Here is a 17,454-nt window from a genome sequence, read left to right as displayed (position 1 = left end):
ATTTTATAGAATGTCAATTAAGACTATAAGAGATAATAAATTTTGTAAAATGCTAATTAGGATAATTATAAAGAATGAAAAAATATATTACCAAATTTTTAGTGTTCTTGAAATTTTTTGAAAAATCTCGATCATTATAACCTAATCAACAATCTTGTTTTGTTCAATCACATGTCTTTTAGTGTTTGTTTCTACTAGATTTTGATATGTATGTTGAAGATTCTCACTTGAACTGATTCCTTGTATATTTGGATTATGAGGTTGACTATTGTGCTTCTTATAGTGACACATTGTATTTTCTCAACCGTTTTGGTGACAATAAAATTAAGATGTTTACACTTCTAATAATTTCTTGGAAACTCACCACTTTTATTCAATGAATTGGAGCCTTGATCACTTGACTTTGGTGATAAAACACTAAAGTGTTGATGTAGAAATATTATAATCGAGGAGAAGAAAAAATACTTCAATAAAAAAAATTCAAAAAAAATATTAAAATGAAAAAAATATAGCATAATAATTATACTTTTTGATATTATATTAAATTTTATATAAAAATCATAAAATAAGATTAAATATATATATATATATATATAATAAATTATAATAAAATTATTAAATACATTAAATAATACATAAGATTTATATATAGTGAATATGTAACACCTAATTAGTATAAGTAATGTTCTTAACTTGTGTAACTACTAAACTAATATACAAATATATAACATATTAAGATATATATCTAACAACAGCTAAGCTAAGCTATACATGTACAAAAGGGAGGGGGACTCACGAGAGAAAATCGAATGCTGAAACTCTCATCGTATATTGCTATTTCAAAAGAGTTGTCACTAAGCTTCATGAGCCACCCGTGGGATGCTTAGAGTATGTGCATCAATCTATCATTTAAGATAAGATTTATCAATTAATATTATAATATTGATTCACTCATTTAACCATATCATTCAATACTATATAATGACCATTCCACTGGCTCGTGACTATTTGACATGTATACAGAGCATAGTTACCCCTGTTACACGTTATTAGTGCGATATACACATGATTCCCAACTTTGCAATGTGACACCATAGTGCTTTGCATAACATAATTTCTTATTATTATCTTGACACTTCTTGCAAATATAGTTTTATGCATAATTCCAAGTGTACAAATATGAAACATGTAAAGAAAAATTTGTAAAACTTTTTTTAAAAAGATATTGGTACTATTTTTTAAAGTAAAGAGAAAATTTCAAAATTATAAGTAGTATTTAAAATTTTCTAAATTTAATTTTAACAAATTATTTCTTAAAATTATTTTATTTTAGAAACTCTCTAAATTTATTATTCAAAAGAGGTAATTTATATAGAAAATTTTAAATCATCTTAAAAAATTTATCCATCCAAACACATTCTATGATCTATAGGGATCTCAAACTCACTACAAAGAATTCGAAATATAATGATAGAAGAAATTCGTAAGCAAAAGATGAAAATTTGTGGATATATCCCGTAAAACTTGTACCAACGAACAATTCGCTATACCTATGAAATTTGAGGGTGGTTGCTACCTTATCAAGAGATAGACAAATTATAGGAGTAGTTATCAACGATTCTAAACCATTCATTCAAGTAATATAAGTATAGGAGTAGTTACATACGTTTAATATGATAATAGAGAAGGATTGAGTATATTAGGATAAAAACTAAAATGTTTAATTGAATTTACTTTACGAAAGCTTATTTTCCTTTTGTTCGGACTTATTCCATCACAAATATGGGTGAAATTAGGTCAGGTTATGTCAGACTTTAAAAGGTCTGAGTCTTGACTTACGATTAATGTTTTAGGTTTAAGTATGGCTTACAGCTTATCATAAATTTTTTTTTCGGCATGGTCTAGCTTTTTTAAAAGTCTGGTCTGACCTGAAAGTCTATTTAAAATTAAAACATTTAAATGTTATATTTTACATATCTATATATATCAAACAAAAAATAATTTTTCTAACAAAATTATTTAAAAAAAAAATATGAAACAAACACCATTTAAACCCTAAAAACTGATTTTTGGTTTCAAATAATAGATTTTTTTCCTAAAACAAATGCATTTATTATTATCTCTCAAACAAATATGGAATGACTACTGAGTGATTACCTAATTGAACGACTACCGAATATGAAATGACTATTGAGTAATTGCCGAATTGATAAACTTTAAAATAAGAAATAATGTTATTAATAAATAATAATAAAAAATAACATTAATAAATAATGAAATATATATAAGTCGACATGTCAGACCTAATAGACTTTTTTATAAGTCTAGTCTGACCTATTTAAATAAATAGACTTTAAAAATAGTATGAGTCTAACTTTTTTATTAAATAGGTCAGACCAGACCAGACCAGACCATAAGTAGATCAGGCCATATGCCCCTGACAGTCGGGTTAACCTATTTTCATCTCTAATTATAGGTGCACAATACACATCACATGTTCACAACACACAATTTAATTTTTAAACTAAAATTTGTAGTCTTGTATTTTTTATTTAATATTGATTTATTTTTAATTTGTTTTAGTTATTTATTTTTACTTAATAATTGTTTTAATTGTAAAATTATACGAGTTTTTTTTTAATTTTTTTTTATAGATGGGATGATATAATTATCATCATAAATTCATATACAACTGTAAGATTGGACTAAAATTTAAGGACTAACTATATCAATATTTGTCAGTAGAGTTATAACTAAGAACTACAATATTATCATTTTATTAAGAGCTAAAATAAATATTATATAAAAAATAAATGACGAAAACAAATAAAAAATAAATATTAAAATAAATAAATATAAATATTAAATATCAAAATGAATATTAAATATTAAATAAATAACAAATATAATATTATAGCCTAAATTTTTTTAAACTACTCGCTTGCATGCTCTGTTTTTTCTTAATTATAGTAATAGCCCTATAAAAGCTTTCTCATAAGAAAAACCCTATAAATTATAAAAGTTTCGTGTTCGCTACGGCGAAAAACTTAAGAGGGAGATGTAGTAATTAAGAAGAGTAACAATTAATTAATTAAATTAAACAACCTTACTAAATCTAGTAGCCCACGCCAATGAAAATTGAAAAATATAGTAAGTGTTAAAACTTTATTTTAATACTTTGTAGAATGGGTTGGTAGTATTACTAACCTTGGATGAATAAATGGTCTTAACCTTACAATTGATTCTAAATTTTGATGCTTCCTCTCTTCCTTACTATAAGTTTTATTTAGCGTATTAAATAATGTTTAACTTGTATAAGATTAATAATGGATTATGTGTTCAACTTTGATTTCTGCTTCGGGTTAGATTGAGGCCAAGTTTGCTCTAACTCAAGCTCAACTACCATGCATCTAACAATGGAGGCATAATAGTATAACAAAAGAGATATAAGGTGATTGAGCACCAGAACTCGCATGAACCTTCTCACAAGGTTACAAATGTCCTTAATATCCGAAGTAAATGATGATTCGTAAATCATATTATACAACTCACAACGCTAGCAAACTCCTTCTAAAACCTACGAAAAGAGGTCCTATAAAAAGGACACATATATAACTCAAGTTGAACCTACACATTATTGATCTAACTCTAAAAACATCTCACCTCTCAAAGACAAGTTTATTTTTAGGTTCTACTTTGTATCATTGACGTCATTTGTGAGAATCTAACTTACGATGGTCTCTATTGTGTATGAGGACTAACATACATTTTCACATTTTAGCCACAACTAGGGACTAATGTTTTAATATACCAAAAAGTTCATATTGTTTGGAAATCGAGATCAAGAATATTTTAAAAACACTCGTACTCCTCAACCCACTGAAGTGCATTTTCACAACAACAAAAAAAACTACATTTTAAAAATTCACACAAAACTCAAAGTGAACAATATTTCAGAAAAGTGGTGATGTAAACCTGAGGATAACTCATCTTTCAAAATACTTAATAGTACTAATTAAGAATATATATATATATATATATATATATATATATATATAAAATGAAGTTTGGATTTGGTTAGACTTTTTTTTTTTTCAAATGATAGTTGTATTTAAAGATAAAGTAAGTTTTTTAACTAATTATATCACAACTTTTTGGCCAATAAGCGTTACCGTGGAAAAATTAAAAATTCAGTTGTTTTGAATTTTTAAAATCCAGAATTAGATTTTCTTTTTCAATTAATTATTTATGTTTTAAAACAATTTAGCATTGAAATTAACACACTAAGTATCTGTTTGCTTTTACGTTTCCACCTCCAGAAACACACCTCCATGTCAACTCTACTGTTTCAAGCTTCTACATTTCCACAATTAAAATGCATTGGAATGCAGAAATCAACAAGTCAACATACATCCAAACATAGACTAAGTATAGCTAGAGAAGAGAAATCTATAACTTTTTATTATTTGTTCTTACCAGAAAATAGTTTTTTTGTCAATGTTGATTTTAGAAAACTACCGTAAGGAATAATTAATAGGTGATTTCATTCATGAACATTATAAGATTTTGGCATGTACATTTGTACTTGGTTTTTTGTGTGACATATGATATATGTTTACAAATTTACCACGACTTGTAATTAGATTGAAAGTTGAGACCCTTTTAAACACGCATATGCTTTTTCCATCTGGACTACACAACTTTCCAATATTAGGGAAATGGAAAATCAAATTTGCTACATTTTAACCATTTCAAGAAATTGCATAAATACGAAAGCAAAACATATATATGAGAATAATTTCATTCCATTAATTTGAGGTTAGACAAAACTTTTCCAAAACTACATCTGAAATACAACAATTATAAGTACATTGAATATCCTTACAAGCCAGCGTCAAAAAGGAAACATGGACCCGGAGCTACCAAAGCTAACCAAACACTAAAGTTTAATTTTAGAGTATGGAAAAGCTGACTAATCTTTTAGATAGTCCTACACATATTATCTTTAAAAGTTATTTAAAATTCTTGTTTTTTATAAATATAAATTCACAGTTTTTTTAATTTTTATTGTTGAGTTAATGACATAATTGATGTCAAATTAATAAAAATAAAAATAAAATATTTGTTTAAAATTTAACTCATTAAATTAATATCAATAAAATCGTCGTATTAATTGTGTAAATAAAAAGAATTATTAATTAATACTTCCAAAATTAAAATTTTAAAGTTATTTTTAAAATATTTGTCTGGTAGAAACGTAGAATTTGTCGAGTCTATAATGCTCATATATAGTCATAGTAACATTAAGAGGACCAACTTCATTTGTAGTACTAGTATATCTGGCTTTGTCCGGAGGAAAAAGACATCTAAACCAACTATGTACGTGATGTACAAATTGATCATGTAAACCACGAAATAAATATAGTAGTTATGACCTATATGTATATTAATTAGTTTTGTGTAGGGTATGTGAAAAATGTGCAAGGTTATATAAACATAGTAATATGTTTTTCTTATGTTATTTATTTTGTATTGTTCTTCTTCTTCACATATGCATCGTTGGCAGCTCACAAGATTTTAAAATCTTCATACGTCTCTACTCTATCCTAAACCTTTACACGGACCTAGATATATATCTTTTGAAAAGAAAATGCCTATAAAAGAAGAAAAGAAAAATATGCACCGTTAAACTATTTTACACAATCGATATATAGTCAATATACTTTAGAAATATTCGAATTTAATATTCATGTCGATTCAACTTTAAACAAAGATTATTAACCATTTAAATTCAATTCATAATTAAATAAAAAATCTCTATCAAACAATCAAATTTGACCTAAAATATTTGTAAATACGAATGACCTAGGGGAAACTTTAGAGATGAGTTAAAAACATAATTGGTCCACGTAATGAACTTATAAAATTCGTGTCTATGTGTAAAAACTTAACTATGTTTTCGTATCACGTAAGATTTTTTTAATCAATAGAAAAACAACAAGCGGTCTGTATTATTTGTGTCGGTGAACAATTGGCTTTCACCATGAAAAGGAAACGATGATTGGCCATTTGTAAAGCATACAAGTCAAACATTCAACGTATTGTATGTTAGATATTTTAATATATCTTATATATTTATGTTTTATCGATTAGTCAGTTAGATTGATAGGTTAATTATATTAAATTATTAATTATTACATTATTTATTTAATTAATTATATAAATTTATACAATTAATATATAATTTATTTTTTATTTTATTAATAATATTCAATTTATTTTTATTAATTTATCTCTTATTAATGATTTAAATTAAAAATCGTAATATTATTATTTGCTTTCACAATTTGTTTACTTCTCTCGCAATAATAGACTATTCAAGTGAGTTTCAATATTTTTTAACATTTTCAAATCGTAAGGAGACACAGTGCCTGCATATGATTCTCAAGTTGAATTTAATTTCAAAAGTGGTGGAGGAAAATTTGTATTCTCAAAACAAAACGACAGAAAAATAATGTTTACAATAGATATATGTAACATGTACGTTTGAATTATCTATAGGTGATCCACCATACAATACATGATCTAAATCCAAATAATATTGTGACTTGTTGGTGCCTCTTACAATTGAGTCTAAAAAAAATGTGTAAACACCTAATTTTATTTTTGATTTTGTTAATTTGTATTAATTTAGTCTTTCAGGTAGTTATACTTTTAAAATTATTTTATACTTTTTTCATCGTTTACTAAGTTAGTTTTTTCATCAATATCAGTTAATTAACAAATTTAACTCTACTAACACCTTAACTATTATGTAAGTAAATTTTATGGACCTATTTGACATTATTTAAATTTGAAAAGGTGTCATGTATACCGATAAATAGACAATAATATTGAGTACTAAATTGCAAAAAATTATGTTTTTGACAACACATTATTGAGAAGTCTTCTTTCCCAATTTTTTTTCCTTTCTCCATTGGTGGATTATTCCACCTCTATTCGTTTTATATAAATTCTACCATAATTACTAAAATGATATGATAGGATGGATAATAACTCTCAATTTACTCGATATATGAAAGGAAACTATTGACAACTTAAAGTTTGATGAATAATGTGTCAAGGAAAACTGTTCAGTTCCATTTTGTTTTTGTGGGAGGAAAACTATCATAAGGATTTCAAGGACAGATGAAAATTCGAATCGACCCTTCTTTGGTTGTCCTATTTAGAAATTAATGTTTAAATTTGCATATGTTAATTACTTTAGTTGTTTATATCTTCTATTTTGTTTGGGGGTTTTACTCAAAAAAGTTATGATAATAGCACAAAGAAATTTATGACCAAGATTGTTTGATTGATAATAGCACAAAGAAAACAATCAAAAGCTATAAAAGAACACAATGAGTTTATGTTGAATCTTATGGACAATGTTGAATCTTATGAATAAGGTTGAAGTGGTAAAGACGGAGGAAGAAGCAGATTTCTAATTTGATGTATCATAAAGGAAGTGTTTTTTAACTTTAAGTAATTCATTTAAAAAATATCAAAATAGTCCCTAACATATTTAAGCAAAAATAGCAATGTTTCATTACTAAATATTAAATAGGTCCTCAAGATTTGATTATGTGTCAGTTCAATAGTCCGTACCACTATTATTTAACTAGAATTGGCAGATAGACTAATTTAATTAATAATAAAAAATTGGAGAGTATTTTAAAAGTATGACAAAGTGAATGACTAATAGTCAAATAAAATAGTGCAGCTATGAGGAATTTAATCGATTAATCATCCTAGAACCCACCTACTAATAGTAGTAAAAGCTACTTGAAAAGTTGATGGTAAAAAATAGAGTTAATTATATTTAACTAATCACCCTAGTGCACCTAGTGGACACTATGGAATAAGGAAAAGGGAAGGAAGCTAGCACTTTATAAATATGCGAGGTACGAGACTCACCTCACATGTTATCTATCATGACAACACATCGAATTCATCAATTAGCACGCCTTATCAAAAAGAAAATGCCTATAGGCACCACCCTTTATTGGAAAGAAAAAGAAAATAAATTATATAGAAACAATAGCTTCTTTTGCAAGTTACTACCATAGTCAAATGACTATGGTTCCTTCAACTTTGGCTTGCCTTTAATAACGAAAGAGAAGAAGAAAAAAAAGAATTGTTGGGAGTAACAAGCACCCGAACATCAAAATGCACACTTCTCAACTTTCCCATTTCATCCATTTGCCAATTAAAAAAATTAGCAAACAAAATAAATTAAAGAAACCCGAAAATGCTTTAATGTCGCACGAAGTGAATTTTAACCTATTATAGCTATCTATCAAAGTGAAAAACATAACCGCGTAATAAGCACGTTTTACCGCACTTTCAACTTTTTTAATCGCGCGAATTTTTAAAATATTGCTTATTGCTTATACATTAATTGCAAACGCGTACACTGCTGGAGCCAAAAAGATCTCAAGCACATGGGCTCTTCAATGCCTTTTACATCTCACCCGTTCCCATCATAACTTTGTTTCCTTATTTTTACATTTCATTTCATTCTCTTCCAATTTTCCTTTTCCAATTTCCCTTTGCACTTTATTTTTATCTTTTCATATTTGGATGAAACATTCAAAGCTACGTATATCATATCATATATGATTGCCAAAAAAAAATAGTAGTATTAATGCCAATTTCACTAATAAATAAATAAATAAATAAAGGGCAACAAACCAAAACAATGTCCAAAATCAATTAAATTAAAAACAATTATTGAGAATAAATTTTGGCATGTTCTGATAATAACATTAGACCCTCATCAAATCAGATCAGATCAAATCAAATACAGCAGAACAATAATGTAAAATAATTAAATATACTCTATCGTAGCAGCATAGTCTTGCATGGTCAAAATCTTGTGATAATTATTCATTTACTCACACTCATGAGCACACGCCAGTCCATAACTTTTAAGTGAAAGAATACAAAAATGTAATTCCAAGATGAATATGTACAACTACAAGCATAGTGAAATGAAAACTATCATTATTATAAATAAATAAAAAATAATAATGTGATTTTTTTTTTCACAACTTCGTGTTTATTTTTTTTTATTTTGCTAACAATCTCTATAAACAGAAGAATCTACTACTGACGAACAAATTTGCTTCTTAATAACAGAATTAAAATCATGATTACTCGTACCGTGTTGAATTATTGCATAATTATGACCACTGAGTGAACTCGCTTCAGGTATCAACTCGTTCGCGAAAATTAACTGAACATTCTTACTCTTCAAAAGAAACTCGTTACTCGCGAGTTGACTCAAAACAACCGATTCAGAAACCGAGTTTCTCTTCTTCCTATGCTGAGTCGCAGCGCGAACGATCTCCACCATCACCGCATTAGACAACCGCCGAACACCGCGAGCGCCGCCAATAACGACAGCAGGTAGAATCAAACGCTGAGTTGACTGAACCTTCTTCCCGTGTTTATTAAAGAGAAAAACCGACTCGGAACTCCGATTCCTAACTCGCCCAAACGGGTCACGAAGAATCAAAACGGTTTTCACATCGACAAGCATCACGTGTTTGAAATTGCGTCTCACACGACCGAGTAGCATTGGGTAACACGCCCAGCGTCGGAGACTTAACGGAACTCGGTCGAGAAATCCCGCAAGTGAATTCTCCGGGTCGAGTTCAGTTGCGTCGAAACTCAGAACCGATCCATAACTCGGTGAACTAACTCCTGTAGTAGTAACGTTGTCGTTGTTATTCTCATTCTGAGTTTTTAATTTGTTACCCCATAACGGTTCTCCAATTTTATTTCCCTTGTAGAAAAAGCGTGAAGAGTTGAATGTGTTGTTGTTGAGAACGAGTTTTGTGAAAGAATGATTCTCTTGTTGAATAATGTATGAGAAAGAGGAAGATGAGGAAGGTGAAGAGAAGATGAAAACGACGTCGGTTGAGGAAGTGAGAGTGGAGCAATGGAGGAGTCTTAGAAAGATGCGGAAGTCGTCGTGGGTGGTATCGTCTGACACATGGCAGATAATGAGATCGGTCATAGGTTTTGTTCCTCTGCGGTAGAGTGTACCCATTTTCTGGAGGGCGAAGTGGTGGTGATGGTGAAGGGGTTTGTGGTTTTGAAGGAGGGAACGCCGTGAAGATGGGGGTGGAGTGTTGGGAAGTGTAGAGAGGGTGAAGAGGAGGAGGGTTGTGAAGAGGAGAAGTGCGCAGATTGAGAGTGTGGATTGGGCTTTAGAGATGATGAGGGATTTTGATGATGATGATGATGGTGGTGGTGGTGGTGAAGGGGAGTTGATTGTGGTGGTTGTGGATTTGTGTTGTGGAAATAATACTAAGAGGAGGCTCATGTTATTGGTGGTGTTTTCGTCGGTGGTGGATTTTGGGGGCTTTGACATTGTTGAGGAATAGAAGTTGTTGTGTTTCTTGCTTTGTGTGTGTGGAGGGAGAGGGAATGAGGGGCGGGGAGTAGTGGGGTATGAAGGAACAAAACAAATGTAAGTCTTGTAATTTGTAATTGATGTATGTATTGTTGTTAGTGATGTCGTACGTGATGTGTGCCTGTGTTTGAGAAAGAGTGGTGGGGACTTGGGAGATACTGTTGGATCATTTGCTTCACACACTTTTTCATCCTAACACAATGCTAATCTAATCTTTAGATCAAATTACATTTTATGTCTTTTTATCTCAACTACTTTTTTTTTTTTTAATTAACTTCTATTTTTTAAAAGGCTTCAAAATTACTGACGTGCTTTAAAAATACAATGAGATGACATGTCCCGGTAGAATTAATATGCTGAGAATGAGATAACACGTCTATGTAGGATTATATTAATTATTTTTTAAAAAAAAATATGTAATTAAAAATGCAAAAGTCGTAAATTTAATTAATTAGGATTCTTTCAATCCTTTGAATTTATGAGTTTCTTGATTATAGCCGTGAAATTGTAGAAATCTTAGCCAAAAATGGATGGAATCGCCGTAGAAGTTGTGATTTGCTGGAATAGAAGTTGTGATTTGCTGGAATAGAAGTTGCTATGAAGGAAATAATGCAATAGTCACCAGCTGCAACACAACAATGCTGCACTGTCACTGTTATGTATAATTGAGTATCATGAAGACAATATTAGGATTTACAGCCATTTCGATCATCTCTTTCAATTTCTCTCAAATTTATTGACTCTCGTGATTCAAAAATTCACTCGTTTTTTTATTATATTTTTTATTGAATCTATTTTCTTATAAATACTTTACTATACATAATCTCATAAAAGAAATGTCTCAATAATATGAAAAGGGAAATAAAGCTTAATATATCTTAATTTTATGAAACACTCGTAGTTTTGATTTGAAACAAAAGTAAAATGTCAAGGGCTTAGGCCACGTGTAATAATAAAAGAAAGGTAAAAATATAATTTGTTATGTGAATTTTTAAATATTTAAATGCAATAGTTATTATTCTTTTAAAATTTTCTTATTACTTCACTTCTGTTTCTATAATGAACATAGTTTTGTAAACGAAAATGATATATTATATAAAATAAGAAATGCTAATAAATGTTATTTTGTTAAATATTTAAAGATTGAAATTTTGTATTTAATATTTAAAGATGGAAATTTTATTTTGAAAATTTTAAAAAAATCAAAATTTGTTCTTTCCAACGTAAATTTTATATTTTTATATTTTTAATAAGTGATTTTAAGGCACATATAACTCTTCTCTCCTAACAAGTAAATTTTTTAAGATGATATTAAATATTAACAAATTTGATATTATTATCAATTTTTCCATCAATAAAATCATCATCAAACTTTTTTAGTACCATAATTGAACACCCAAAGAAAATAAAATGTTACTAAGAAATTAAACATGCATTTTTAGGCATGCTTTGTTTAAGTTAAATAACAAATGACTCCATAATAAATAAGTTTTATGAAATAAATGTAAGATTAAAGTTAGCCACTTAATTCACACTTTTGTTGTCTTCACACTAGGTATAAGTAAATTGAATATCTCAATCGTTTTGAATAAATTATTGAATAAGTTGAATCAAATGAAGGATATTTGATATGAAATTCTACATGTATGTGATTATGTCAATAAAAACCTTTGAATTACTTTTAATAATTAGCACTATAAGAAAACACTCATTTTGTGGTCAACTTTATAAATATTTTGTGACCGAAAAAAACCCTCACAAATTAGTGGCCGAAAAAAACCCCACAAATACAAAAATTCAAATTGGTCTTTATTTGTGGCTGAAAAAGCCCTCACAAAAGATTACAATTTTAGCTGGGTTTTTGTGGCTGTCTAAGCCCTCACAAAATCCAACTGAAATTGGAGTCATTTGTGAGGGCTTTTTCAGCCACAAAATCAATCATTTGTGAGGGTAAAGGCCGCCACAAAATCATTGGTCCGTTGCACTTTGTGGCTGCAAAGGCCGCCACAAATGTCCATTATTCCGTTGCAAATTGTGGCCGCTCAGGCCGCCACAATTCCTTATTTTTTGACCGTTAAAGCCGCCACAAATGCCCATTGTACCGTTGGATTTTGTGGCTGCTTTGGCCGCCACAAAAGATCAATAATTTTCTATAAATATCACTCCACTCCTCTTGTCATTTTTCACTTCTACCTTCTCTCTCTAAACTTTCTTTCTAAATTTTCTCTCCACTTTCTCCCTACAAAAATTATTTCTCTAAGCTTTTTCTTTACTATCTTGAATTTTGGTAAGTTTATATATATATATATTTGGTTTGATAGTAATTACTTTAATTAATATTAATATTTTGTTTTATATATAATTGTTATTTTAATTTTTAAATTTAATTTTAATTTAAATTTTAATTAAATTGTAATATTATATTTTAAATTTAAATTTATATTCATATTAATTAATTATATATAATATTATTTTTTTAATATTATTTTTGAATTTATTAAAATTATTTTTTTAATAAAGTCAAAATTTTGCGGCGGCCTAAGCCCTCACAAAATATTTATTTTTTAATCTGTTTCATCTTTTGTGGCGGCCTAAGCCCTCACAAAAAGAGACATTTGTGGCGGCCTAAACCCCACAAAAATTTAATTTTAAAATTCAATTTAAACTTTTGTGGCGGCCTAATCCCCTCACAATTGACAACGAAAATTTTAAATTTTGTGGCCATTTTGACCGCCACAAAGATTTGTGACCACCTTATTTGTGACTGGCTAAGGGCGCAAAAAATATCTCTTTTGTGGTTGTTTTCTCTCCTTTGTGAGGGCTTTTGACCCTCACAAATTCAATGAATTTTTGTTGTGTAAGAGTGATAAATCACCCATCCATACTATGACAAAACGAGATACATGTCCCACATCCCAACATGCAAGACATCACACACTTTAACCTTTCTCTTAAAATTCTTATTCATCTATTAGCTGAATCTCGAAGTAGTCTTGTCATGTTGTGACATCTTCCATTTAATGTAGACATTTTTCAACTTATGAGAAAAGCTTTGTAGGTGAGTGTTAGTGCTTTCAATAATAGTCATAACTAAATTTTGAATGAACATAGGTATGGTCCATTAGCTGTTGTAATCTTTCTTCAAAAACTGTTTTCTCCTTTCAATTACACTAATAAATTATTGTTTTATCCTTTCAATTATACTAATAAATTATAACGAAAGTTGATTGTTGCTGATTGATGTTAAGGTAATCGAATATCCAATCTTTATAGAAAAAAAAATTATTAAAATCTTTCTAAATCAAATCTATTTTACGAAACAACAACCATAACATAAAAGTTTGAATCTAGTGCGAACCTTTCTACTTCCATAAAGCTTTTTAATTTCCCTCCACAGCGCTAAGATTCATATATATATTTTTTTCTTTGTGATAAAAATATATAGAATTGAATGGGATGAGGGATAATTTATTTAGATATTAAAATCCATATATATTAATGAGCCGATGTTGTAGTGTATAATGCATGTGAATCGAGTTTGATCGAATTAAAACCAAAAGCAGCGGCGGGACATTAAGCCTGAAATGGTGAGTAAGTAAGTATAGTTTGTTTTGGGAATTAGTAGGATTTGATGAAGAGAAATAGAGCAGAGATGATGCAATTGACGGTAGTGATTGAAGGTGGAGGGTCCCAAATCTGTACGCATCATTGGATTGTGTACCACTAATTAAATTACTAATAGCTGTACACTGTAGCAGTGGGAGTGGAACCTTCCGCTAAACAAAACACACGTGCTAATACTAATACTAACACTCTTTCTTCCCCTACCACTAGCACTCTGTGCCACTGTCGGTTCCTTTGGAAACCACTCCACGAATTCACAAATTACTTTACGGAGGGAGACCCAAATTAATTCTAATTTCATTTCTTTTATCAAAGGATTCACTTTGTCTAAACTACTATTTATACTACTTCTAGACTCACTTTGTTGCTATTTGTGCGCACATGTATTTGAAAGTTGAGATAGTGCATATACGAATGTGATTCAAATGAGTTCTCGTAACAAGTAATACCAATTAATACGCTTCTCAACTTTACTTCTAACAATTGAACAAATTCCAAAGTATCATTTCTATAAATATTGATAGTAGCACAACTCCTTTCACAACAAAGCGTTTAGTCTTGCTCTATCATGTGTCAAACATGAAATATTTTATTTTAATTATGATATTTTTTAATATGTGAATAAAAATCTTAAACTGACATTATAAAAAAAAAGTGTAACTTTTAAAAAAGTCAGCGTGAGTCTTGAAACTAAATTAGGAAGCATACTAAATATGGGATTCTATAATTCAAATGTGAATAATGATAGGGTTATCAAATATTCCTATTAAAATAATGAGTCTATGACTAACTATAATCATTTGCAGCATTTGTTTTAGGAAGAATTGTGAACAAAAACAAAGGAATCTCTGGTGACAGGGGGTGTAATTAGAATTTGCATCCATGTGCACTATCCCCAAATGGCTGTTTAATTGACAAACTTGGCCAAAAAGTCATTTTCAACCTTGACGATTTAATAAAAAGATAGATATATAGAAAAAAAAAATGATCGATATGTTGAATGATTTATGAAAATTCTGAATATTTATGTACAAGAGTTGTTTAATGTAAGCGGTTTGACAGCTAAGCAGTCTTCACAATATGTTTCTTCCTCTAACCTGTTACTCAAACTTATTGCTGTACTTTGCGCTGAAAGTCTTTCTAATGTACAAAACAGTTGCACATTTTGATACTCTGTATTGTTCTTGTTCTTGTTCATGTTACCACCACTTCGAATTGACCAATCATGTGGGTTTGAAGCCGACCAAATAAACACAAACTAATGGCAAATTATAAACCATTTACTTTGCACCCAAAAAAGAAACCATTTACATTTTTTTTACTCGTCATTTAAGACTTAAATCATCTAGATTCAATTTTTTTTTTTCAATTTCTCTCAATGTTTTCTATTTCTAGTCACTATATTCTTTTTTTCAATTTTTTTTAGTTTCAATTGAAAGTTTATGTCATATAAGATTTATGCATATAAATTTTATATTACACGGTTAATTTTTATAAATCTAAATAATATATCAAATAATTTTATATTTGTGTAAAATTTCCCATACTTGATTTATATGATATAAACTTTCAATTCAACGAAAAAAATAAAAAAAAAAAATAGAGAAAATTAAGAGAGATTGAGTTTTGTACTTGTCACCTTAATACACTTAAATTTAAATTTTTTATTATATATAAAAAGTTAACATTTTTTCTTTTTCAATCACACATTCGAAATTTTAGCAAAAATTATTAAAAAAATTTCAAATTTTTGAAACTTTGTTGATTATGAAATTTTTGAAATACAAAATAGTTTATTTTCAAAAATTTGAATTAATTTATAATTTTCAAAACCTTTAACAAAAGTTTTGAAATGCAAAATTTTGGAACTTTCAAAATTTCAAAACATGGATTCTTTTCGAAAGTTTTAAAAACTAAATTTTCAATTACGTATCGAAACTTTTGAAGAAGATGAAAGTTTCCAAAATTTTGAATTTTACCCAAATTTTCAAAATATAAATTTTGTTTCAAAATAGTACATTATTTTTTTAAAATTTAGAATTTCGAAAATTTTCGTTTTCTATTTTGAAAATATTAATTGATGTCTCTGTTTATGAAAATTTATATTTAAGAAGTTTGATATTGTTTTAAATTTTCATTTTTTCTTTTAAATAACTGAAATTTTCTATTTTGTTTCGAAAACTTCCTATTGTAGAATTTCCTATTTCTATTTTAAAAAATTTGTATTTCTATTTTAGAATTTATAGAATTTTCTATTTCAAAAATATTAATTAATTTTCTTATTTATGTAATTTTCAATTTTAGAAATTTCGTATTATTTTAAACTTTCAAAAAAAGATTTAAAAACTAAAAATTACGTTTCCAATGTTTCAAATTAATCAAATTTTTTTAAAGTTTAAATTAATTTTAAATTTTCGAAACTATCATTAACAAAAGTTTTTTAGCTTTCAAATTTTCAAAATGTGGATTTTTCAAAATTTGCAAAAGTTTCCAAAATTAATTTTTCGAATGTTTCAAAAATTAATTTTTAAAACATAATTTTACATTTTAAAACTTTCGAAAAAAATAAAAGTTTCATAAATTTAAAATTTTATTCAAATTTTCAAAATTTTGGTTTAAAATAATTATATTATGTTTTTAAAATTTTCTATTTTGAAAATTTCTTATTCTTTATCAAAAATATCTAAATTTTTGAAATTTTTTATTTTAAAAATTTGCTATTCTAGAATTTCCTATTTTTATATATGATAAAAGGGATAAAATAGTGTATCAAGAATGAGAGATATAAACAGAGATGACAAATAATAGATCTTCTTACGATTGGGTAGATCCCACGATATCTCCTATATTTAAAAAAAATTATAAATAATAATTATAAATTATTAAAAGGATAATAATAAATCATTAAAATATCTCCAAATTTTTAGACACTACTAGAAAAACAGGATTTAGTGTCGGCCCAAAGTCGACGCTAATAAGGCAAAAGCCGGCGTTAACGTCTATTTAGCGTCGGAGTAGCGTCGGGGTCGGGCCTAGGCTAAAACGATCGAAGCTAATTTGTAGCGTGAGAGAAGGGTTCAAGTGTGAGGGAAGGGTTCAACACTTAGGGATTCAGAGAGAAATCGTGCTTTTAGGAAAAACCAAACATTTTAATTTTACGATATGATTTTATAAATAATATTAAAAATTTTAAAAATACCTTAGCGTCGGAGTAGCGTAAAATTTTATAAATAATACACTTAAGCCAACGCTAAGTAGCGTCGGAGTCAGGGGCTGACGCTAATAATGGCAGCTAAAGTGCAATTTTCTAATAGTGAGAGTGTTGATAAATTGACATTGTCCCTTCTTTCTCCAACAATTAAACAATA

General features: G+C 28.2%; 1 protein-coding gene across 1 annotated transcript; it reads right to left on the bottom strand.

Annotated features, from left to right (window-relative positions):
- Positions 1-8,904: 8,904 nt before the first annotated feature.
- LOC101504037 (uncharacterized) lies at positions 8,905-10,642 on the bottom strand. The gene has a single exon (XM_004493428.4). The coding sequence runs from the start codon at positions 10,418-10,420 to the stop codon at positions 9,119-9,121; it is 1,302 nt and encodes a 433-aa protein (XP_004493485.1). The 5' UTR covers positions 10,421-10,642; the 3' UTR covers positions 8,905-9,118.
- Between the last annotated feature and the right edge of the window lie 6,812 nt (positions 10,643-17,454).

Source organism: Cicer arietinum, chromosome 3 (genome assembly GCF_000331145.2).
Source record: "Cicer arietinum cultivar CDC Frontier isolate Library 1 chromosome 3, Cicar.CDCFrontier_v2.0, whole genome shotgun sequence".
NCBI lineage: Eukaryota > Viridiplantae > Streptophyta > Magnoliopsida > Fabales > Fabaceae > Cicer > Cicer arietinum.
Note: the sequence above shows the minus strand (reverse complement) of the source record. Positions and strands in the feature narration are given on the sequence as shown.